The sequence below is a fragment of the Kogia breviceps genome, chromosome 11 (genome assembly GCF_026419965.1).
Source record: "Kogia breviceps isolate mKogBre1 chromosome 11, mKogBre1 haplotype 1, whole genome shotgun sequence".
In the NCBI taxonomy this organism is placed as follows: Eukaryota; Metazoa; Chordata; class Mammalia; order Artiodactyla; family Physeteridae; genus Kogia; species Kogia breviceps.
The window spans coordinates 52,392,851-52,418,237 of record NC_081320.1 but is presented as its reverse complement, the minus strand read 5'-3'; the positions used below and the strand labels follow the sequence as shown (position 1 = coordinate 52,418,237).

At 37.0% G+C, this 25,387-nt stretch overlaps 1 protein-coding gene across 2 annotated transcripts in view; it reads left to right on the top strand.

Annotated features, from left to right (window-relative positions):
* PEX13 (peroxisomal biogenesis factor 13) overlaps positions 1-25,387 on the top strand; it is a 43,655-nt gene that overhangs the window by 4,548 nt on the left and 13,720 nt on the right. For both annotated transcript variants that reach the window (XM_067007556.1, XM_059079278.2), the window contains exon 2: positions 12,432-13,126. In XM_067007556.1, the coding sequence (XP_066863657.1) occupies positions 12,432-13,126 (695 nt within the window). The remainder of the gene's footprint in view (positions 1-12,431; positions 13,127-25,387) is intronic.

Here is a 25,387-nt window from a genome sequence, read left to right as displayed (position 1 = left end):
CAAGAGGCCTAGCCTTTGGCCCATCCTGACTTGACATGCCTTCCTCTCTAAGCTTAATCATTTCTAGCTTTTGATTTAGAGGAGTGTGACCCTTCCTTTCACTTGAACACTTAGAGGCCATTGTAGGGTTATTAATTGGCCTAATTTCAACATTCTTATGTCTCAGGGAATAAGGGAATCTCGAGAAGAGAGGGAGAGACGTGGGAGGAAAGGCTGGTCGCTGGAGCAGTCAGAACACAATTTATTTTGACAGTTTGCTGTCTTAGGGGCACAGTTCATGGTGGTTTAAAACAACTAGAATAGTAACATAAGAGATTACTGATCACCATAACAAATATAATAGTAATGAAAAAGTTTGAAATATTGTGAGAATTACCAGAATGTGACACAGAGAGACGAAGTGAGAAAATGCTGTTCAAAAAATGGTGCAGATAGATTGGCTTGACACAGGGTTGCAACAAGCCTTCAATTTGTAAAAAACACGATCTGCAAAGCACAGTAAAGTAAAGCATCATAAAATGAGGTATGCCTGTAGTTTGTTTTAACTGCCATAGGATATTCTGTTATATAAAAGCAAACTATTTGTTCTGTGATAGATATTAGAGTATTAGTTGTTAAATATTTAAAGCTACTGCAATCAGCATTCTTGTGTCTTTCTCCTTGTGCAAGTTTCCAAGAGGTTTTCTGGGAGGAGAGTTGCTTATTGGAAGGGTATGCTTATCTTCAAGTACTGACTATCACCAAGGTGCTCCTCGAAGTGGTCCTATACCAATTTTTACATTTTCACTAGCGAGGTATTCTGTTTTTCTACATTTTTTCCAACACTTGGTGTTATTTTGTAGTACTGTATTTACCAATCTAATAGATGTGAAATGGTATTTAATTTGCACTTCTCTGATCAGTAATAAAATTGAGGATTTTTTTTTTTGCGGTACGCGGGCCTCTCACTGTTGTGGCCTCTCCCGTTGCGGAGCGCAGGCTCCGGACGCGCAGGCTCAGCAGCCATGGCTCACGGGCCTAGCCGCTCCGCGGCATGTGGGATCCTACCGGACCAGGTAACGAACCCGCATCCCCCCTGCATCGGCAGGCGAGCTCTCAACCACTGCGCCACCAGGGAAGCCCTGAGGATCTTTTTGAATGTTTATTAGCCATTTGAAATTTTTTCTGTTGGTAATCTTTTGCCCACTTTTATGTTGATTTTATCTTTGCTTATCAATTTGTAGGAGTACTTTATTGTTCGTAGTGATCCTATTTTGTTTTTAACTTTCAATCTGTGGCTTGTCTTATTGCTTTTACATTCATGTTCACTTTTGTTGTACAGATATTTTAATTTTAATATAACCAAATTTTTCATCTTTTATTTGTGCTTTTTCTGTCTTGGTTAAGCAACCCTTTCTACCTCAGATCAGGAAAATTTTTCTCTATATCTTCTTTTAACTGTTCATTTCCCATTCGTATCTTTAATCCACCTGGAACTGGCTTTGTTGTACACAAATCAATGTGAAATAGAGAATTCAGTTCTTTTCCATGTGGATAACTTATTGTCCCAGCACCATTTATTAAGTAGTTAATTCCATATTACTTTATAATGCCATCTGTATCATACCAAGTTTTCCTAAATGTGTGGTTCTGTTTTGGGGACTTTATAATATGTTCTGTTGCTCTGTTTATCTATTTTTATGCTAATACCACACTGTCTTTATAATAAGTTTTGATATTTGGTATGTCAAGATCCTCCACACATTGCTGTTCTTCATAATTGCCTTTGTTGCACTTAGCCTTTATAAAAAGACTTACTGGGATTTTTATTAGAACTTTATATTTTATTGGAACTTTTATGTAAAGATCAAGTAAGCCTTTTCATCCATGAATATTGTGTAAGGTGCAGTTGGTGAGATTTTGACATTCTTTTTTGCTTTAAGTAGTGTTTTATAATTGTTTCCATGAAGTCCTTTCCCATCATTTATAAGGTATAGATACTATATCTAGCATAATGTCAGACTCTTAATTTGTTCTGATGGTTTGGTTGAAATTCTTTTGAGTCCCATGTTGACAACCCTATCATTTACAAATAAGCCAGCATAAATTGCCAATATCCTTGTATTGGTCCAGACTTTCATTGGAATGCTTCTCAAGTCTCACTATAAATTATGATGTTTGCTTTTTGTTTTTGATAGATATCGTATCAAATTTCTATCTCTCTACCTTGCTCAGATTTTTATTATGAAGAGGTATTAAATTTTATGAATAACTTTTCTGTATCTGTTGGGATAATTATGTGTTTTTATTTTAATATGAAAATGTGGTTTATTGCATCAATTAACTGTCCAATGTTGAATCATCCTTGCGTTTCTGGATGAACTCTGCTGAATTTTGATTTTTAAAAAAAAATACAATGCTGAAATCTAATATTTTAAGATCTTTGCATATATGTTCCTAATTGGCCTATAATTTTCTTTCTTTGTATTATACCTTTCTGGTTTGGTATCAGAGTTTTGTAGCTACAGAAATTTTTCTATTGAGTCTAATTTTTATTCCTTTACAGACTGTGTTCTCCTTAGCAACCTTTAAGATTTTCCCTGATACCTTGGCCCTCTACAGCTTTATTAGGCTCTCTCTAGGTTCAGATATTCAGATATACACATGTGTATATTATCCTCCTGCTCAGCAGCTACAGTGTTCATTGCTCAGTACCCACAGTGTTGAATCCGAGGATTCACTCTGTCTTTAATTCAGGAAAACTCTCACGAATCCTATCTTTAAATATTGTTTGAGCACTATTCTTTCCCATCTCTTCTTCTGGAACTACTATTAAACATATCAGGAATAGTTCTGCTCCAAGTAACAATATCTGACTTTCTGTGCTTTCAACTATAGAGGCATTTATTTAGTTGACAAGAAGTCTAAAGATCTGCTAACTCACCATTGTCATCAGGGGACCTACATTTTTCTTGGCTTCCTTTTTCTCAGCTTTCTGACATTTTCAGTCATCTCTGTCTTACTCTTGCTCCTTCGAAAGGAATTTTTTTTTTTTTCCCAGCAGTTATACTTTGTTGGGCTTCAGTGTATTTTTCATTATATTATTTTTGGTGGGATTCATAGAGATACTTCAATCTGACTTGATGTCTTTCATTGATTTCAGAAAAGGCTCAACCATTATTTCTTCAAATATCACTTCTGCCCATCCTCTTTTCATTTCTCTGACCCCAATTACATATATGCTCTATATTTCACTATACACTCTGTATCTTACACTCTTTTCTGTATGTATCCTTTTGTTACTCATGCTTCATTCTGGGTATTTTCTTCTGAACTCTTCTAGTTCACTGGTATTTTTCTTTCAGTGTGTCTAATCTGATAGTCAACGAATCAGTCATTGAATTCATAGTTTCAGGTATTTTATTTTTTTAGTTTTAGAATTTCCATTTGGTCCTGCTTTATGGTTTCTATTCTCTGCTGAAAATCTCAATCTTGCCTTTTTTTTCTTTGAATATGTATAGCATAGTTGTTTAAAGTCTCCACCTGATAACTGCATTGTCTGGATCCGTATGGATCATTTTATATTGGCTAATTTTTTTATTTCATTTTTTTTAACATGTAGTTTTATCATCATAGAGGCTCAATTATTTTTCAGTGAGAGCTGGGCATTGTATATAGATAATTTAAGGCGATTTGAGGCCTAGGATGGTCTCTTCCTCCAGAGAGTTTTACTTTTGACAGGCACCTTGGGCCACTAGCAATCTAAGATCATTTTAATAATTTCAAATTTGAACTAACTTGAAATTGTGGTTTCCAGTTTCTGCCAGGGCTAGTCTATTTCTTGTTAACCTTTTCCCCCTTACTCCTAGCATGTGGCTTTATAAAGTCCCAGTCTGAAGTATGGGCATTTATCTTGTCCCTCTTTTGGGGCTTCTGAACTCTAGTTTTCGTCTCCTTAGCCCAGAGACTCTATTAAAAGCTCTACTCAACTTCTCATCCTGTCAGCCATCTCTTCTGGAATTGGCCCTCTTCCCTTGAGAAACATCTAAAATGGGCTTTCTATGTTCTCTCCTACTCCTGGACCTTGACTCTAATTCCTTAGTGTCTTGTCCTCTCATGCTGTAAACAGATGATTTTATATTTTTTCTAGCTTTTCTAATTGTTTTCTGTGAAAGAGTTGGTCTGATTACCTAGAATACCATTACTTGAAGTAGAATTCTGCAAGTTCTATATTTCTACTCTGTTTCTTAGTGTACAACAACTAATTTTCTTTTTGCCTCATAGTTACAAGATGCCTTGTGGCTATGGGCATTGTATATAAGATTTCTAATGAAATTTTTTTCATATTTACATGTTTTTTTTCAATTTTTATTTCACAGATGTTATTGCTACATTTATCTCTCACTTTTTAAAAATCAATTCATTCAATCTTATATTATTCTTGTTCTGCTTATCTCTTTGACCATTTTAAACATATTTAGAATCTTTAATGAGCTATTATATAAAATTAGTTTTTCCTTGAATGACTTTTCATTCTTATTGTTGATTTTTGTTATTTTGGTCTCTGTGTGTTTTTTTTTCTTCTTGGTGTAGTATTTTTGATATGTCCATTTTGAGTGGGAATTTTGGGGTTCTTTTGTCTCACTTTTCCTTCTACATTCAGCTCTTTCTATCTGGTAGGCTTCCTGTTGCTTGTACCTTCCTCTTAGCATCCACTCTCCATGTGAAAATCTGGTATAAAGTGCCTTAGATTAAGGATATCACAGATTAAGTCATTGAGTCAGTTGTTAACTTGTTTCATTTCCTGAGTTTAAGGCTTTATCAGAGTCTTCCCGCATTCTTAGTTTTGTAACTTTCTAAAAATCCTAAAGTGTTAGCAGCAAATTTTATAATCTCTTCTACTACTGTCAGCAAATTTTTATGAGGCAAGGTGGCACTTCCCAGTCCCCAGCCTCAAGCAATGAACTAGTTTCATTTGAGTGGAGCACTTACCCTCAGAGCTGCTTCATCCAAACCTGAATATACTATACTATTTGGTAGTCTGCTGACCCTTTTTAAAGTTTTGTTCCTTTTTTTATGATGTAATACAATCTGAAGTAAACAACTTTGCTCATGATTTATGCTTGCCAAAACCTTTAGATGCATACTTCCAGTTTATACTTCCAGTTCATACTTCCAGTTTATACTTCCAGTTTAACTGGAAGTATAGAGGATAGGGGATAGTTAAACAACATTTGGGGGAAACACAAATCCAGAATGTGGGACACTCTGGAAGAAATTGACTGGACTCTTCAAAAAGTCCAAGACATTATTGTTCTGTTTAGATGAGAATAGGGACACAACCAACTAAATGCAATATGTGAGACTTAATTGAATTTTTGTTTCAAAAAAACCTAAAAAGACATTTTGACTTTTACAACTCAATGGTAAAAAGACAAATAACCTAATTTTTTAAATGGGCAAAGTATGTGAATAGACATTTCTCCAAGGAAGCTCTAAAACTGGCCAATAAGCACATGAAAAGATACTCAGTATCATTAACCATTAGGGAAATGTAAATCACACGCACAGTGACATACCATTTCACACCCACTAGGGTGGTTGTAGTAAAAAAGACAGATAATACCAAGTGTTGGCAAAATGTAGAGAAATTGAAACCCTCACGCACTGCTGGTGGGAATGTAAAATTGTACAGTTGCTTTGGAAAACAATTTGGCAGTTCTTCAGAAGGTTAAACACAGTTAGGATATGACGCAGCAGTATCACCCCCAAGAAACATGAAAACATATGATCACACAAAAATTTGTTCATAAACGTTCATAGAAGCATTAGTCATAATACCCCCAAAGTGGAAACAACCCAAATGTTTATCAACTGATGTATGGATAAATATAATATAGTAATAAAAAAGAATGAGGTACTGATACATGCTATAACATAGATGAACCTTCAAAACATTAAGTGAAAGAAGCCAGTCACAAAATACTACATATTGTAAGTTTCATTTAGATCCTCATTATTTGCAGATTCAGTATGTGCAAACTCTCCTACTCGGTGAAATTTATTTGTAACCCTAAAATCAGTACTTGAGGCATTTTCATGATCTTTTCAGACACACATAGAGCAGTGAAAGATCTGAGTCATCTCTCAGCTAAGGTTGAACAAAAAGCAACATTCTGGCTTCTTGTTTCAGCTCTCATACTGTAAACAGGTGTCCTTTTCAAAAATCAATTAAGTGCCAGCCACGTTTTTCACATTTTTGTTGATGATTTCACTGTCTTTAAATGGCACCTAAGCATAGTGTGCTGAAGTGTTCCTAGAAGGCCTTATGGAGAAAATATTAGCATTAGATAAACTTTGTTCAGACATGAGTTGTGGTGCTTTTGGCCATGAATTCATTGTTAATGAGTCAACAGTGTAATTAGATAAGGTATCTTTAAACAGAAACATACATAAAAAAGTGTATGTATTGATCAGTAGATGAAAATGTTGTGACCAGAGGCTTGAAGGAACCTAACCTTTTGTTTCCTCCAGGAGCAGTAATTCAGTATTTGCTGATTTCATTGTTTGCAGGTTTATAGAACATAACTATCGCAAACAACAAGAATCGATTATATAGGAAATGTCCAAAGTAGGCAAACGTATAGAGACAGACAGTAGATTAGTGATTGCCCAGGATTGGAGGAGAGTAAGAAATGGGGAGTGACTGCTAATAAATATGGGATTTCTATTTGGGATGATGAAAGTGTTCTGAAATTGCATATGATGATAGTTATACACCTCTATGAATATATGGAAAACTGTTGCTTTTTACACTTTAAATGGGTGAATTTTATGGTATGTGAATTTTATCTCAATAAACCTGTTTAGACAAAGGTATTTGAGAGTAATGGATATGTTTTGAATATCAATTGGGTAATAGATGATATTGAATTATTAATTTTCAAAGATGGGAAAACAGTATTATGTTTTTGTATAAAATATCTTTATTCTTAGGAAATGCCTGCTGAGGTATTTAAGAGTAATTTATTAGGTCTATAAGTTAATTTCAAATAGTTCAAGAAGTTTTAAAAGACTAGATAGTGATAAATAGAAAGCATATGTGGCAAAATGATAGCAGTTGTTGAATCTAGATAGAAGGTATGTGGATATTCATTGTACTTTTCTTTCAAGTTTTTTTTTCCTCTTTGAAACTTTTCAAGATAAAAAATTGGGTGGGGGAGACTTTGCACATTCAGCAATGAGAATAAATCATTTGTTCTTCTAAGTCATAGGCTTCATTAGCTCTAATTTTGCTTGTTGTAACAGAAAGCAAGACTGTACATGCACACTGAATGCACTTGTATGCCGGAAACAGACCGCATTAAAACCAAAGAAGAGGAAGTTGGTCCACTGGTTAGGACTCCTCACGTTCACTGGCAAAGGCCTGGGTTCAGTCCCTGATGGGGAACTAAAATTCCACAAGCTGAGCAGGGCAGCCAAAATTAAAAAAAAAAAAAAAAAAACACACAAAGAAGAGTAAGAGGAAATCTCTATATTTTTTATTACCAAATGTTTAAATTCCCTATAATTTTTTAAGTTACATATTCATCACAATTTATGAAACAATACAAAGATATATAAAGAAAAATCTGTATTAATAGTCTGTGTGATATATGTGTATTAAATATTTACTAATGAAAGACTCCAGTATAGTGTTTGTATCAGTACCTATTTATATGCTAAGCACTATAGTTAGGTGATGGAGAAACAAGGAAAGCTCCCTTGCCTTTGAGGAGCTTGCCGTTTACAGGAAGAGTCAGATGTATAAATAAATGTAAGATACAGTGTAAAATATGGACAAAGAATTATAGGAAGGACTTATGATGATGGCAGAATAAGTACTTTAGGAAAAAAAACTATTGAGGACAAGTAGAAAGCTAAGCAGAATATAAAACATCTGCTGGAAGGCATTATAGGGCAAAAAAGAAAATAAAGATTTATGGAGCCCAGATTCAGGAAAGTTAAAAATTCACAAAGGTGAACATGGCCTTTGAAAGCACTTTTCCCATAGAAGCTTCTGCTGACAGACTCTTGAATCATGGTTGGAGTTCAGACGTCCTCCAAGACGAGATACTGATAAATTACCCATACCTAATGTTAGGTACATATAGATATAAGGGTATAAAAGAAGTAGACAGGCCCTTGTAGGAACAGAAGCCCAGCTTCAAATCATCAATTCCTGAAATTAAATTAGGAACATCATGAATTGATAGTAGCCTTAGCAGCCTGCCTGAACCAAATTAGAGAATATCCAGATACATATTACTATATATAAAATAGATAAACAACAGGACCTATTGTATAGCACAGGGAACTATATTCAATATCTTGTAATAACCTAAAATAGAAAAGAATCTGAAAAAGAATATACATATTCAGTTTTATATATATGTGTGTGTGTGTGTGTATATATATATATATATATATATATATATATATATGAATCACTTTGCTCTACCCCTGCAACTAACACAACATTGTCAGTCAACTACATTTCAATTTTTTAAAAAAATGAAACAATATCCAGAATGAAACACATCTGGAGAAAGAGAACATCATCCAGAATCTCAAATTACTGCTACAATAATAATTGCTGATGCACAGCAAATTCAAATAGCCAGACCCAGGAGGACATTATGTAACATAAATGGCTGCTAAGTTAACATCTGGAAAAACAAATTCATAGGGACTCTAGATATTGGAGTTAGCAAAGAGACTTTAAATTATCTTTAATATGTTGAGGGCAATAAAAGAGAAGATGAAGAATTTTGGCAGAAAATTGGAAACTATTAAAAGAGGAAAGGAATTTCTAGAACAAAAAATACAGTAACCAAAATTGAGAACTTGTTGGGTTTAGAAACAGATTAGAGACCTTTACATAGAGAATTAGTGACTTAGAGCAGTACTACTCGAAGTGTGTTCTGTAGCTACTGAGAGTCTATGGGCTGGCTGCTACTTTTTGAACTATGTAGTAACAGTCCACAACAAGATAGGAAATTTGTGTCAGAATGTAGAACAAATTGACCCTGAGCACACCATTTAGTTCAACTGGCATTTTCTTTTTTTAAAAAAAAATTTATTGGAGTATAGTTGTTTACAATGTTGTATTAGTTTCAGGTGTACAGCAAAGTGAATCAGTTATACATATAAATATATCCACTCTTTTTTAGATTCTATGCCCATATAGGTTATTACAGAGTACTGAATAGAGTTCCCTATTCTGTACAGTAGGGTCCTTAGTTATCTATTTTATATATAGTAGTGTGTATATGTCAATCCCAATCTTCCAATTTATCCCTCCACCACTCAAGTAGCATTTTCTTGATAGCAAAACTTTCTCTGTGAAGAAAGAATTTGTTGATTTACATTATAGTGCAAGCTCCTTATCTTGCATATTGGCCCTGAGAGTAGCAGTGACCTAAAGAATAGTTGGAGGGCTTCCCTGGTGGCACAGTGGTTAAGAATCTGCCTACCAGTGCAGGGGACACAGGTTTGAACCCTGGTCCGGGAAGATCCCACATGCCGCAGAGCAACTAAACCCATGCGCCACAACTACTGAGCCTGTGCTCTAGAGCCTGCGATCCACAACTACTGAAGCCTGCGTGCCTAGAGCCCGTGCTCTGCAACAAGAGAAGCCACCGCAGTGAGAAGCCCGTGCACCACAATGAAGAGTAGCCCCCGCTCGCAGCAGCTAGAGAAAGCCTGCGTGCAGCAGTGGAGACCCAACGTAGACAAAAATAAATAAATAAAATAAAAATTAAAAAAGAAAAGAATAAAGAGACAAAAGGATGGGAAAATACAGAAAAGAAGGGAGGAGATTTAGAGGATGAAGCAAGGTATATTTTACAGATAGAAAAGATAAATAGTCCTTTAACACTTGAAGCAGTGCTTCTCAAAATATTTGTGATGATGGCCAATACTTTTTATAAAATGCAGTAAAAATGTCATAGCAGTGTCAAATTACTTAAACACAATCTCATTTTCTGTACTTTTCTTATTATAGATTGGTATAAAATGGTTCATAAAATAGCACTGGTTGACAGACCACATTTTTTTTTTTGCAGTACGCGGGCCTCTCACTGTTGTGGCCTCTCCCGTTGCGGAGCACTGGCTCCGGACGTACAGGCTCAGCAGCCATGGCTCACGGGCCTAGCTGCTCCGCGGCATGTGGGATCCTCTCAGACCAGGGCACGAACCTGTGTCCCCTGCATCGGCAGGCAGACTCCCAACCACTGCACCACCAGGGAAGCCCCACAGACTACATTTTAAGCAGCATGATACTAAAGAAATTAAATTCATAATGAAAATTCTTCCCAGTAGGAGAATTCCAAGCCCATATGATTCACTGGTAAACTCTAGAAACCTTTAAGAAAGAAATAATTAACTTTTCTAGAATATAGAAAAGAGTGAAATACTCCCCCAACTCTTTTTAAGAGGCCAGTTCAACCTGATGTCCAAATCTGACAAAGACATTTACAATAAAAGCATATTAAGACAGTCTCATTCATGAACATAGATATAAAAAAGTCTTCAATAAAATATTGGCAAACCAAATTCAGAAATATATTGTGGCCTAGTTGATTCTGTTTCAGGAATGCAGGTTGGCTTTAACATTTGAAAATTAATGTAATTCATCATAGACAATAAAGGAAAAAATTCATATAATCATCTTGATAGGTGCTAAGGAATCATTTGATAAAATTCAGCATTCATTTGTGGTAAAACAAATTTTATCAAAAAGAAACAGGAAAGGAACTACTAAATCTACAATAAACCTACAACAAATATGATAATTTTTGGTGATGTCTTGAAAATTTTCCCTTTGAGATTAGGAATGAGACTAGGATATCCTCTATCATCCCTTCTATTCAAGATTGTACTGCAGGTCCTAGATGCAACACCTTAATAATCAAAGCTGTAAGAATTGAAAAAAGGAAGAAATAACCTATCGTTATTCACATACAATATGACTGCAGATCCTTAAGATTCTAGAAAATACAAAAGAAGAATCCAAAATAAGGTTGCTAGATATAAGGACCAATTTTTTTTTTTTTTTTTTTTTTTTTTGCGGTATGCAGGCCTCTCACTGTTGTGGCCTCTCTTGTTGCAGAGCATAGGCTCCAGACGCGCAGGCTCAGCGGCCATGGCTCACGGGCACAGCCGCTCCGTGGCATGTGGGAACTTCCCGGACCAGGGCACGAACCCATGTCCCCTGCATTGGCAGGCGGACTCTCAACCACCGCGCCACCAGGGAAGCCCAAGGACCATATTTTTTAAATCAATTATTTCTATATAACAGCAAAAAAGTGAAATTTTAGAAAGACACCGTTTACAGTAGCATGAAAAAAATCAAACATATAGAAATAAATCTAAAGAAAGACCTCCACACAGTAAACTATAAAACATTGAGACTCAGTGGTTATTTATTTTTGGCTGTGTTGGGTTTTGATTGCTGTGCATAGGCTTTCTCTAGTTGCGCGAGTAGGGGCTACTCTTTGTTGCGGTGTGCACACAGGCTTCTCACTGAAGTGGCTTCTCATTACAGAGCATAGGCTCTAGGTATGCGGGCTTCAGTAGTTGTGGTGCATGGGCTCAGTAGTTGTGGCTTGCAGCCTCTAGAGCACAGGCTCAGTAGTTGTAGCTCACAGGCTTAGTTGCTCCGTGGCATGAGGGACCTTCCCAAACCAGGGCACGAACCCCTGTCCCCTGCATTGACAGGTGGATTCTTAACCACTGCACCACCAGGGAAGTCCCTCAGTGGTTATTTTAAAAAACATTATTAAGAAAAATATTTAAAAGACATAAGTAAATGGAGGATATGTTATATTGAGTTGAAACTCTCAATATAGTGGAGATGTCGACTACCTCAAATTAATCTACGAATTTAATGTAATCCCAAACCAGAATCTCAGTGGGGCTTTTGTGGGGAGAACAGTGTAGAACTTCAAACTCTGATTCTAAAATATATATGGATATTCAAAGGGTCAAATAGCCAAGACACTTTTGAAGATGAAGAATAGCGTAGGAAGATTTGTTTTATTGGATATTAAGTCCTATTATAAAACTATAATAATTAAGATAGTGCCATTTAGGTGTAAGGATGGACAGATATTGAGTTGTAACTAACCCTGAGGAAATGGACATGTGTCTTAAAAAGAAACCAAAGGTTGAAGATACTACTAATAATGCAGCGTAAGTAAACAAGAATATAGAGTTCAGTCAGCTATTTTATCTTATCCATTTTGTCTTAACACAGATTCTAAGTATCTGGATACTAGAGGCTATTCCTTACTCTTAAGACATCTTTAGTAGGATCTGTCATAACACTAGGTATATACAAAGTGTTTAGTAGTTACTTTGAATGAATTTATTGTGTGCTAAATTATACCTTTAATCCTTTTTGGTTTTAGATCTGCTGATTTGGGTCCTACTTTATTGACAAGACCTGGACAACCAACACTTACCAGAGTGCCACCGCCTATTCTTCCAAGGCCATCCCAGCAGTCAGGAAGCAGTAATGTGAACACTTTCAGACCTGCTTACAGTTCATTTTCTTCTGGATATAGTGCCTATGGAAATTCATTTTATGGAAGCTATAGCCCTTATAGTTATGGGTATAATGGGTTGGGCTATAACCGCCTTCGTATAGATGATCTTCCACCTAGTAGATTTGTTCAGCAAGCTGAAGAAAGCAGCAGAGGTGCATTTCAGTCCATTGAAAGTATTGTGCATGCATTTGCCTCTGTCAGCATGATGATGGATGCTACCTTTTCAGCTGTCTATAACAGTTTCAGGGCTGTATTGGATGTAGCAAACCACTTTTCCCGATTAAAAATACACTTTACAAAGGTTTTTTCAGCTTTTGCATTAGTTAGGACTATAAGGTATCTTTACAGACGGTTACAATGGATGATAGGTTTAAGAAGAGACTCTGAGAATGAGGACCTATGGGCAGAAAGTGAAGGAACTGTGGCTTGCCTTGGTGCTGAGGACAGAGCAACTAACTCAGCAAAATCTTGGCCAATATTCTTGTTCTTTGCTGTTATCCTTGGTGGTCCTTACCTCATCTGGAAACTGCTGTCTACTCACAGTGACGAAGTAACAGGTAAGAGTAATAGAATGGGTTCAAAAACCATATAACAATCTCAGATTTCAAGAATAGATTAAATTAGCTTTCTTTATTCATTTGTATTTAATATTTTGATCCAGTTATATTTTCAGTTAACTTCAAAACTGGAAGAGGAACATGTAGCAAAAACAGGCTTGTTGATTTATTCTTTGTTAGTTCAGTTTAACAGCACACATTACTTAACTACTGTTCACAAGTCACTGAACTTGATGCTGTGGAAGATACAAAGATAACATAGGGCATAATCCCTTTATCTTTCTAAAACTTACTGGGAGAGAGATGGGCGAGACACATAAATAGGTAATTGTAATGAGGCATAAAGAGTGTAAGTAGTACGACAGTTGGGGAGAAATATAAGACTTACTGAGCCTTTTAAAATTATTATATTTTCTTGAATTTTATTTTAATTTTTTTTTTATACAGCAGGTTCTTATTAATCCATTTTATACACGTCAGTGTATACATGTCAATCCCAATCTCCCAATTCATCACACCCCCACCCCAACCCCCCGCTGCTTTACCCCCTTGGTGTCCATACGTCTGTTCTCTACATCTGCGTCTCAGTTTCTGTCTTGCAAACTGGTTCATCTGTACCATTTTTCCAGGTTCCACATATATGTGTTAATATACGATATTTGTTTTTCTCTTTCGGACATACTTCACTCTGAATGACAGTCTGTAGATTCATCCACATCTCTACAAATGACCCAATTTTGTTCCTTTTTATGGCTGAGTAATATTCCATTGCATATATGTTCCACATCTTCTTTATCCATTCATCTGTTGATGGGCATTTAGGTTGCTTCCATGACCTGGCTATTATAAATAGCACAACAATGAACATTGGGGTGCATCTGTCTTTTTGAATTATAGTTTTCTCTGGGTATATGCCCAGTAGTGGGATTGCTGGGTCATATGGTAATTCTATTTTTACTTTTTAAAGGAACCTCCAAACTGTTCTCCATAATGGCTGTATCAGTTTACATTCCCACCAACAGTGCAAGAGGATTCCCTTTTCTCCACACCCTCTCCAGCATTTGTTGTTTGTAGATTTTCTGATGTTGCCCATTCTAACTGGTGTGAGGTGACACCTCATTGTAGTTTTGATTTGCATTTCTCTAATAATTAGTGATGTTGAGCAGCTTTTCATGTGCTTCTTGGCCATCTGTATGTCCTCTTTGGAGAAATATCTATTTAGGTCTTCTGCCCATTTTTTGATTGGGTTGTTTGTTTTTTTAATATTGAGTTGCATGAGCTGTTTATATATTTTGGAGATTAATCCTTTGTTGATTCATTTGCAAATATTTTCTCCCATTCTGAGGGTTGTCTTTTCATCTTGTTTGTAGTTTCCTTTGCTTTGCAAAAGCTTTGAAGTTTCATTAGGTCCCATTTGTTTATTTTTGTTTTGATTTCCATTACTCTAGGAGGTGTATTAAAAAAGATCTAGCCATGATTTATGTCAGAGAGTGTTCCTCCTATTTTCCTCTAAGAGTTTTATAGTGCCTGACCTTACATTTAGGTCTCTAATCCATTTTGAGTTTATTTTTGTTTATGGTGTTAGGTAGTGTTCTAATTTCATTCTTTTACATGTAGCTGTCCAGTTCTCCCAGCACCACTTATTGAAGAGACTGTCTTTTCTCCATTGTATATCCTTGCCTCCTTTGTCATAGATTAGTTGACCACAGGTGCATGGGTTTTTCTCTGGGCTTTCTCATGTTCCATTGATCTGTATTTCTGTTTTTGTGCCAGTACCATATTGTCTTGATTACTGTACCTTTGTAGTATAGTCTGAAGTCAGGGAGTCTGATTCCTCCAGCTCCGTTTTTTCCCCTCAAGATTGCTTTGGCTATTTGGGGTCTTTTGTGTCTCCATACAAATTTTAAGACTTTTTGTTCTAGTTCTGTAAAAAAATGCCATTGGTAATTTGATAGGGATTGCATTAAATCTGTAGATTGCTTTGGGTAGTATAGTTATTTTCACAGTATTGATTCTTCCAATCCAAGAACATGGAATATCTCTCCATCTGTTTGTATTATCTCTTTTTTTTTTTTGTGGTACGCGGGCCTTTCACTGTTGTGGCTTCTCCTGTTGCGGAGCACAGGCTCCGGATGCGCAGGCTCAGCGGCCATGGCTCACGGGCTCAGCTGCTCCGTGGCATGTGGGATCTTCCCAGACCGGGGCACGAACCCGTGTCCCTTGCATCGGCAGGCGGATTCTCAACCACTGCGCCACCAGGGAAGCCCTGTTTGTATTATCTTTAATTTCTTTCATCAATGTCTTAGTTTTCTGCATATAGGTCTTTTGTCTCCCTAGGTAGGTTTATTCCTAGGTATTTTATTCTTTTTGTTGCAATGGTAAATGGAAGTGTTTCCTTAATTTCTCTTTCAGGTTTTTCATCATTAGTGTATAGGAATGCAAGAGATTTCTGTGCATTAATTTTGTATCCTGCAACTTTACCAAATACATTGTTTAGCTGTAGTAGTTTTCTGGTGGCATCTTTAGGATTCTCTATGTATAGTATCATGTCATCTGCAAACAGTGACAGTTTTACTTCTTGTTTTCCAATTTGTATTCCTTTTCTTTCGTTTTCTTTTCTGATTGCCGTGGCTAGGACTTCCAAAACTATGCTGAATAATAATGGTGAGAATGGACATCCTTGTCTTGTTCCTGATCTTAGAGGAAATGCTTTCAGTTTTTCACCCTTGAGAACGATGTTTGCTGTGTGTTTGTCATATATGGCCTTTATTATGTTGAGGTAGTTTCCCTCTATGCCCACTTTCTGAAGAGTTTTTATCATAAATGGGTGTTGAATTTTGTCAAAGCTTTTTCTGCATCTATTGAGATGGTCATATGGTTTTTCTGCTTCAATTTGTTGTTATGGTATATCGCATTGATTGATTTGCATATATTGAAGAATCCTTGCATCCCTGGGATAGATCCCACTTGATCATGGTGTATGATCCTTTTAATGTGTTGTTGGATTCTGTTTGCTAGTACTTTGTTGAGGATTTTTACATCTATATTAATCAGTGATATTGGTCTGTAATTTTCTTTTTTGTAGTATCTTTGTCTGGTTTTGTTATCAGGGTGATGGTGGCCTCATAGAGTGAGTTTGGGAGTGTTCCTTCCTCTGCAATTTTTTGAAAGAGTTTGAGAAGGATGGGTGTTAGCTCTTCTCTAAATGTTTGATAGAATACACCTGTGAAGCCATCGGGTCCTGGACTTTTGTTTGTTGGAAGAGTTTTAATCACAAGTTTCAATTTTATTACTTGTGATTGGTCTATTCATATTTTCTATTTCTTCCTGGTTCAGTCTTGGAAGGTTATACCTTTCTAAGAATTTGTCCATTTCTTACAGGTTGTCCATTTTATTGGCATAGATTTGCTTGTAGTAATCTCTCATGATCCTTTGTATTTCTGCAGTGTCAGTTGTTATTTCTCCTTTTTCATTTCTAATTCTACTGATTTGAGTCTTCTCCCTTTTTTTTTTTTTTTCAGTATGCAGGCCTCTCACTGTTGTGGCCTCTCCCGTTGCGAGTGCAGGCCTTGGACGTGCAGGCTCAGTGGCCATGTCTCACGGGCCCAGCCGCTCCGCAGCATGTGGGATCTTCCCGGACCGGGGCATGAACCCGTGTCCCTTGCATCAGCAGGTGGATTCTCAACCACTGCGCCACCAGAGAAGCCCCCCTTTTTTTCTTGATGAGTCTGGCTAATGGTTTATCAATTTTGTTTATCTTCTCAAAGAACCAGCTTTTAATTTTATTGATCTTTGCTATTGCTTTCTTTGTTTCTATTTCATTTACTTCTGCTCTGATATTTATGATTTCTTTCCTTCTGCTAACTTTGGGTTTTGTTTGTTCTTTTTTCTCTAGTTCCTTTAGGTGTAAGGTTAGATTGTTTATTTGAGATTGTTCTTGTTTCTTGAGGTAGGCTTGTATAGCTATAAACTTCCCTCTTAGAACTGCTTTTGCTGCATCCCATAGGTTTTGGATTGTTGTGTTTTCATTGTCATTTGTCTCTAGGTATTTTTTGATTTCCTCTTTGATTTCTTCAGTGATCTCTTGGTTATTTAGTAACGTATTGTTTAGCCTCCATGTGTTTGTGCTTTTTACATTATTTTCCATGTAATTGATTTCTAATCTCATAGTGTTGTGGTCAGAAAAGATGCTTGATATAATTTCAGTTTTCTTAAATTTACTGAGGCTTGATTTGTGACCCAAGATGTGATCTATCCTGGAGAACGTTCCGTGCACACTTGAGAAGAAGGTGTAATCTGCGGTTTTCAGATGGAATGTCCTATAAATATCAATTAAATCTATCTGGTCTATTGTGTCTATTTAAAGCTTGGGTTTCCTTATTAATTTTCTGTTTGGATGATCTGTCCATTGATATAAGTGAAGTGTTAAATTCACCCACTATTATTGTGTTACTGTCGATTTCCTGTTTTAGAGCTGTTAGCAGTTGCCTTATGTATTGAGGTGCTCCTACAGTGGGTGCATATATATTTATAATTGTTATATCTTCTTCTTGGACTGATCCCTTGGTCATTATGTAGTGTCCTTCTTTGTCTCTTTTAACAGTCTTTATTTTAAAGTCTATTTTATCTGATATGAGTGTTGCTACTCCAGCTTTCTTTTGATTTCCATTTGCATGGAGTATCTTTTTCAATCCCCTTACTTTCAGTCTGAATGTGTCCCTAGGTCTGAAGTGGGTCTCTTGTAGACAGTATATATATTGGTCTTGTTTTCGTATCCATTCCTCAAGCCTGTGTCTTTTGTTTGGAGCATTTAATCCATTCACGTTTAAGGTAATTTTTGATATGTATGTTCTTATTACCATTTTCTTAATTGTTTTGGGTTTTTTTTTTATAGGTCCTTTTCTTCTCTTGTGTTTCCCACTTAGAGAAGTTTCTTTAGCATTTGTTGTAGAGCTGGTTTGGTGGTGCTGAATTCTCTTAGCTTTTGCTTGTCTGTAAAGCATTTGATTTCTCCATTGAATCTGAGTGAGATCCTTGCTGGGTAGAGTAATCTTGGTTTTAGGTTCTTCCCTTTTATCACTTTAAGTATATGCCACTCCCTTCTGGCTTGTAGAGTTTTTGCCGAGAAATGAGCTGTTAACCTTATGGGAGTTCCCTTGTATGTTATTTATTGTTTTTCCCTTGCTGCTTTCAGTAATTTTTCTTTGTCTTTAATTTTTGCCAGTTTGATTACTGTGTGTCTCAGCGTGTTTCTCCTTGGGTTTATCCTGTATGGGACTCTCTGTGCTTCCTGGACTTGGATGGCTGTTTCCTTTCCCATGTTAGGGAAGTTTTCGACTATAATCTCTTCAAATATTTTCTCTGGTGCTTTCTCTCTCTCTTCTTCTGGGACTCCTATACTGCGAACGTTGTTGCGTTTAATGTTGTCCCAGAGGTCTCTTAGGCTGTCTTCATTTCTTTTCATTCTTTTTTCTTTATTCTGTTCCACAGCAGTGAATTCCACCATTCTGTCTTCCAGGTCACTTATCTGTTCTTCTGCCTCAGTTATTCTGCTGTTGATTCCTTCTAGTGTATTTTTCATTTCAGTTATTGTGTTGTTCATCTCTGTTTGTTTGTTCTTTAATTCTTCTAGATCTTTGTTAAACATTTCGTGTATCTTCTCGATCTTTGCCTCCATTCTTTTTCCGAGGTCCTGCATTATCTTCACTATCGTTATTCTGAGTTCTTTTTCTGGAAGGTTGCCCATCTCCATTTCACTTAGTTGTTTTTCTGGGGTTTTATCTTGTTCCTTCATCTGGTACATAGCCCTCTGCCTTTTCATCTTGTCTATCTTTCTGTGAATGTGGTTTTTATTTCACAGGCTGCAGAACTGTTGTTCCTCTTCCTTCCTATTGAGCCTTTTTTTATATGCAAGACACTGTGCTAAGTTATTTTGTGTATTTTACTCATTTAATTCTTACAACAATCCTAAGAAAAATTATCCTCATTTTATAAGTCATAAAACTGAGGCTCAGAGAAGTCTCTTGCTCAAGGTCAAATCTTTAATAAGCCAGCACCAGAAACAAAACCAGGCATATTTGACTCTTAAGCCTCTACTCTGTCAACTAGTACAGAGTATTATCTCAGTTCAGAAGTGAAGCTGACATTTTTTGACTCTTTGTATCCAGAAAGAAGTAGCATCTAAGTTAGATTTTCGAAAGATAGGTAACATTCCATCAGTTACATAGGAAAAAAAAAAAGACTGAAGCAGATGGAATAGCTTGAACAAAAGTATATAGGTAGGAAATATGAGATTTATTCATCAGCTGTCCTATAGTATTGAATTGAAGGATATTAGGAAGTAAGGCTGAGAAATTAGATTGGAGCCTAGTAATGGAAGATCTTAATTTCCATGACAAGGCTTAATCTTCATTTAGTAAGGAAAGGATGGTTTTTTGGTTGTCTGCTTTTGTTTTTGTTTTTTAAAGCAGGCTTGTGACATACATATAAACAGTGCTGTAAAGAGGTCAGTCTGTCTTAAGTGTTTAAAATAGGTCAGTGCAGGTTAACACAGGTTGAAATTGGATGGTAAGATTAATAAACAATTTGGGGTTATACTTACCATTGTATTCCCAAAAGCTAACAACCTGACCAGTATATCGAAGGTGCTTAATAAATATTTATTAATTTAGGGACATCACTTATGAAGCTTTTGCATTTGAATGGGTGAGAAATAATGAAGACCTGAACTAGGGTATGTGAAAAGCAGCAAAGGTATAATAGACGTAACAGATTTAGTTACTAGCTAGATGGAGTACATAAAGGGAAAGGAGGAATTGAAATGCCCTAGACCTTTAAAATTGAGTTATGAGAAGGATAATGTTTTATTTGTTAACAAATATTTGTTGAGTACCTACTACATACCAGACACAGTTCTAGCATCTAGGGATATAGCAGTGAGTAAAACAGATTTTAAAAATTCCTGCCCTTGTGGCTAGTGGGTAGAGACAGCAATAAACAACTAAATCAAATATATAGTAAGTCACAAGGTAGTAAGTGCCATAGGAAAAAAATAAAGCAGGGAAGAGTGTTGCAGAGTGCCAGTGGTAGGAAATGGGATTACAGAGCTACACATAGGGAACGCCTCTCTGAAGGAGATAAAGGGGGTAAGCTGTATGAGGGAACTGCTGGAGGCATAGGGAACAGCAGAACTGCAAAGTTATTTAAGTGGCAGTGTGCCTGTCATGTCACATGAACAACCGGAGGCCACTACGAATGGAGCAAAGTCAGAGTACCAGGAGATGAAGGAGGGAAGAATACAGTGTGTAGATGGTATAAGCCTTGTAAGCATTTTTCAGAACTTTGGCTTTTATTCTGAAATGCAAAGCCATGGCAGAATTTTGAGCAAAGGAGTGATATGATTTGACTTAGGTTTAAAAAAAAAATCTTTTTCCTGAGAATGGTTTTTAGGTAGAGCTAGGGCCAAAGAGACCAGTCTGGAAAATCAAGAGGCCGTTATAGTAATTCAAGTGGGAAATGATGGTGGCTTGGCTCTGGGTCGCAGTGATGCAGGTTCTGAGGTGGGTCACATTCTGGATATTTATTTGAAGGTAAGGTCAATAAAAATAAATACAGAGAAATCACATGGAACAACTGGTTTGTGAATGATTATCATTCATTTCATTAGAGCTATATTGAGTTTGGTTGTGCCAGTGGGACATTCAAATGGAACCTGAGAAAGTTTCAGAAAGCTGTTTAAAAGGCAGGAAAGGATCTTAGGAAAGAGGTGAAAAATGAAATATTTGAGTCATCCACATAAAAGTGAGAGTTGAAATAGTGTTAGTGGATGATATTACAGTGGTAGAGAGAAAGAGGAACTAAGATGGAAACTAGGAAGAGCAGAAGTAGAACTATGTGAATCCTGTGTTATAGAAGTGAAGGTGAAAGGAGGAAATTTCAAGAAGGGAAAGGATGATGGCTGGTGTCAGATGCTGTAGTAAGATAAGATCAAGAATTGAAAAAAGATCATCAGATTTGGCAATTGGAGGTCATCAGCTCCAGCAAGCAGTTTTAGTAAAGTGGAGGAGACAGAAATCATGGAGGAATATAAAGGGTATATAAAATCAGAAGGTGTGAAAAAAGAAAAGATTAACAATGAATAGAGGAAGAAAAATCAACAGGCTGCTTGGGTAAGAGCAAGTTGATGTGGTAGTTTTCAGTTTTTTTGTTGTGCTTTGTCTTTTATGAAGTGAAATCTGGGAATGTTTTTAGGCTGAAAGAAAGGAGTCTGTAGAGAAGGATTGATTGTCGAGGAGGGAGAAACAGGAGTCAAAAGATGAAGCCTCCTGTAAGAGGTGGGAGAAGATACGATCCAAGGCAGGTGAAAAGGAGGGGCGATTTTTTTATCTGTGGTCAAAGAGGGAGCAATGGGTAATGATACTAAGAGATTTTTGAGCAAAAGTGGAACTGAGGAAGCTTAGACCCTATGACTTCTTAGCTGCTTTTAGGACAGGGGTCAGTGAACGATAACCTGTCAGTAAGATCTGCCTTGCTCCTGTCTTTGTATGGCCCACAAACTAAGAATGGTTTTTACAATAAAATCCAAAAGAATACTATTTGTGACATGTTAAAATTATATGTAATTCAAATATCTGTGTCCATTAGTAAAGTTTTATTAGAACACAGCTACATTCATTCATTTATGTATTGTTATGGCTACTTTTGTACTGAAAGACCAGAGTTGAATAGTTTGTAACATAGAGATCCTATCTATGTTGGCACTCTCATTGCTTTGCACTTGTTCTGCACACTGCAGATCTCAGTAACATAACCTGGCAATGTGTTGAGTGCCACATGTATTGTTATACTGCAATATATATTTTTATTATGAGTACATACATGCTACACAAAAGAAGAGTGAAGTGGACTTTGAAGGTCACACTTTTAAGGCACAGTATAGTCTGGATTATTTTGTTACTGAATTAGGTGGTAAACCATTATTACATTTATTATGCAGTGACAACATAGCTATGTTAAAGGATTACAATATATTGCGTTGGCCAAAAAGTTCCTTTGGTTTTTGTTGTGTTTTTAAAATTTTATTTATTTATTTTGGCCTCATTGGGTCTTTGTTGCTGCGTGCAGGCTTTCTCTAGTTGCGGTGAGCGGAGGCTACTCTTCATTGTGGTGCACGTGCTTCTCACTGCGGTGGCTTCTCATTGAGGAGCCCAGGCTCTAGGCGCATGGGCTTCAGCAGTTGTGGCATGTGGGCTCAGTAGTTGTGGCTTGTGGGCTCTAGAGCGCAGGCGCAGTAGTTGTGGCACACGGGCTTAGTTGCTCCGCGGCATGTGGGATCTTCCCAGACCAGGGCTTGAGCCTGTGTCCCCTGCATTGGCAGGCGGATTCTCAACCATTGTGCCACCAGGGAAGTCCTCCTTTGGTTTTTAAGTAAAAATAAAAAACACATATTTCATTTTCACCAAGAACTTCATTGAACAACATATTCACCATTTTGTTCCACTACCTTCTGCCATTCTTCAGGCAACTTCATAATTCCATCTTCCCAAAACTTTTCATCTTTTTGAGCAAAGAACTGTTGCAGGTACCTTTTACAGTCTGCCAGGGAATTGAAACTTTTTCCATTAAAAGAATTTTGTAAAGACTGAAATAAATGGAAATCCGAATGAAGGTGCCATGTCTGGTGAATACCATGGATAAATAGAACTTCCCAGCCAAGCTCTAACAGCTTTTGCCTGGACATCAAAGAAACATGTGGTCTTGCATTATCCTGATGGATGATTATGTGTTTTCTGTTGACTAATTCTGGACGATTTTCATAGAGTGCTGCTTTTAGTTGGTCTAATTGGGAGCAGTACTTGTTGGAATTAATCGTTTGGTTTTCCGGAAGGAGCTCATAATAGAGGACTCCCTTCCAATCCCACCTTATGCACAACATCATTTTCTTTGTTTTTTTTTTCTTTTTTTAATATTTATTTATTTTTATTCGGTTGCACTGGGTCTTAGTTGCAGCTCACCCACCCCTTAGTTGCAGCACATGGGGTCCTTAGTTGTGGCATGTGAACTCTTAGTTGTGGCATGCATGTGGGATCTAGTTCCCTGACCAGGGATCAAACCCGGGCCCTGTGTATTGGGAGCGTGGAGTCTTAACCACCACACCACCAGAGAGGTCCCAACATCACCTTCTTTGGATGAAGACTGGCCTTTGGTGTGGTTGGTGGTGGTTCATTTCACATGCCCCATGATCTCTTCCATTCCACATCATTGTACAGTATCCACTTTTCATCACCCATCATAATTTGTTTTAAAAACTGAACATTTTCATTACGTTTAAGTAGAGAATCACATGTGGAAATATGGTCAAGAAGGTTTTTTTCACTTAACTTACGTGGAACCCAAACATCAAAGCGATTAACATAACCAACCTGGTGCAATGATTTTCAACGTTTGATTTGGGTATTTTGAGTATGTCAGCTATCTCCCGCGTGGTGTAAGATTGATTGTTCTCAATTAATGTCTCAATTTGATGGCTATCAACTTCAACTGGTCTACCCGACCGTGGAGCATCATCCAGCGAGAAATCTCCAGCACAAAACTTCACAAACCACTTTTGACACGTTCGATCAGTCACAGCACCTTCTCCATACACTGCACAAATCTTTTTTTGCACTTCAGTTGTGTTTTTACCTTTCTTGAAATAATAAAGCATAATATGCCGAAAATGTTGCTTTTTTCCTTCCATCCTCAGTATTAAAATGGCTACACAAAAATTCACCAATTTTGATAAGGTTTTTTTTTTTTTGCTGATATAACAGCTGTCACAAAACAGTCTAATAAAATTGTTTCAAATGAAGTTAAAGACAACTAAGCACTACTAGAGCCATCTTACAGAAAATAACAAACTCTTTGGCCAACCCAGTACATCAACATTACCAGACTGGGCACTCATCACAATATTCCCAACTCACAGGAAGTCAACAGTCAGAAAAATTAGAAAATTTAAAATGGAATAGCTCATCATAGCAGAATTTCCTCACCCAAAAGGGGTCAGGGGAAGGAGCAAAGGAAGGGACTTCCCTGGTGGCGCAGTGGTTAAGAATCCGCCTGCCAGTGCAGGGGACATGGATTCAAGCCCTGGTCTGCGAAGATCCCACATGCCACAGAGCGACTAAGCCCGTGTGCCCCTACTACTGAGCCTGCATTCTAGAGCCCGCGAGCCACAACGACTGAGCCCGTGTGCCACAACTACTGAAGCCTGCGTGCCCAGAGCCTGTGCTGCACAAGAGCAGCCACCACAATGAGTAGCCTGTGCACTGCAACAACGAGTAGCCCCTGCTCGCTGCAAGTAGAGAAAGCACGCATGCAGCAACAAAGACTCAACGCAGCCATAAACAAATAAATAAGCAAAAGAAGAAAAAATAAGCCTGCAACCAAAATAAGTTTCTGAGAGGCTCATTTGTCAGATTAGCAAGGAAATCTGTCTACCAGTGGTTATTGCAACAGTCAAGGAAGTGTGTCAGAGAAAGTAAACTTGTTTAAGACTGTTAACCTTTCAGGGAGAACAGTTTCTTAAAGAGTATTTGAAACATCATTTTAATAGTCATTTTAAAACAAGGCAGATGAGTTCAAATGGATTTACTTGGCTCATGATGACCCAATAGATATTGTTACTGCTCAGTGGTTTATTGCAAGAGTCAGTGTTGAATTTGAAGTGGCTGAAGATGTAGCCTCTGTGAATAGTCTGCATGGAACAACTACAGACAAGAATATTTTCAAAGAATTTGGGAAAAACACATCTGCAAAGATGTGTTATGACTGATGGTGGTAAAAATTTGTGTGGAACAGAAGAAAGCTTAGTTGGACAAAATTTACAGAGTTTTGAAAATATAAGGTTTTTAAAGCCTATAGTTCATTGTATTCTTCACCAGCAGGTACACTGCAGAAAATATTTGAATTTATCATGTTACTGAATTAGTAATGTCAAAGGTGAACTTCAGTCACCCTTGTGGACATAACTATTGTCAGTTCTGTTAATTTTTGTCAGAAGTAGAAGCTGAAGATCCTGACTTGCCCTACCAAACAGCAGTTAGATGGCTGAGCAATCAGTGGTTAAGTTTTATTACTCTTTTTGAGGGATCAAGGCCAAGACTGAAATTTTTCTGAAAAACAAGAACCACCATCAGCCACTCTTAGAAAATGGTTAATGGCTTTGGAAATCAGCTTTTGCTGCAGATTTGGTAATCTTAATGAATTCAACCTAAAACT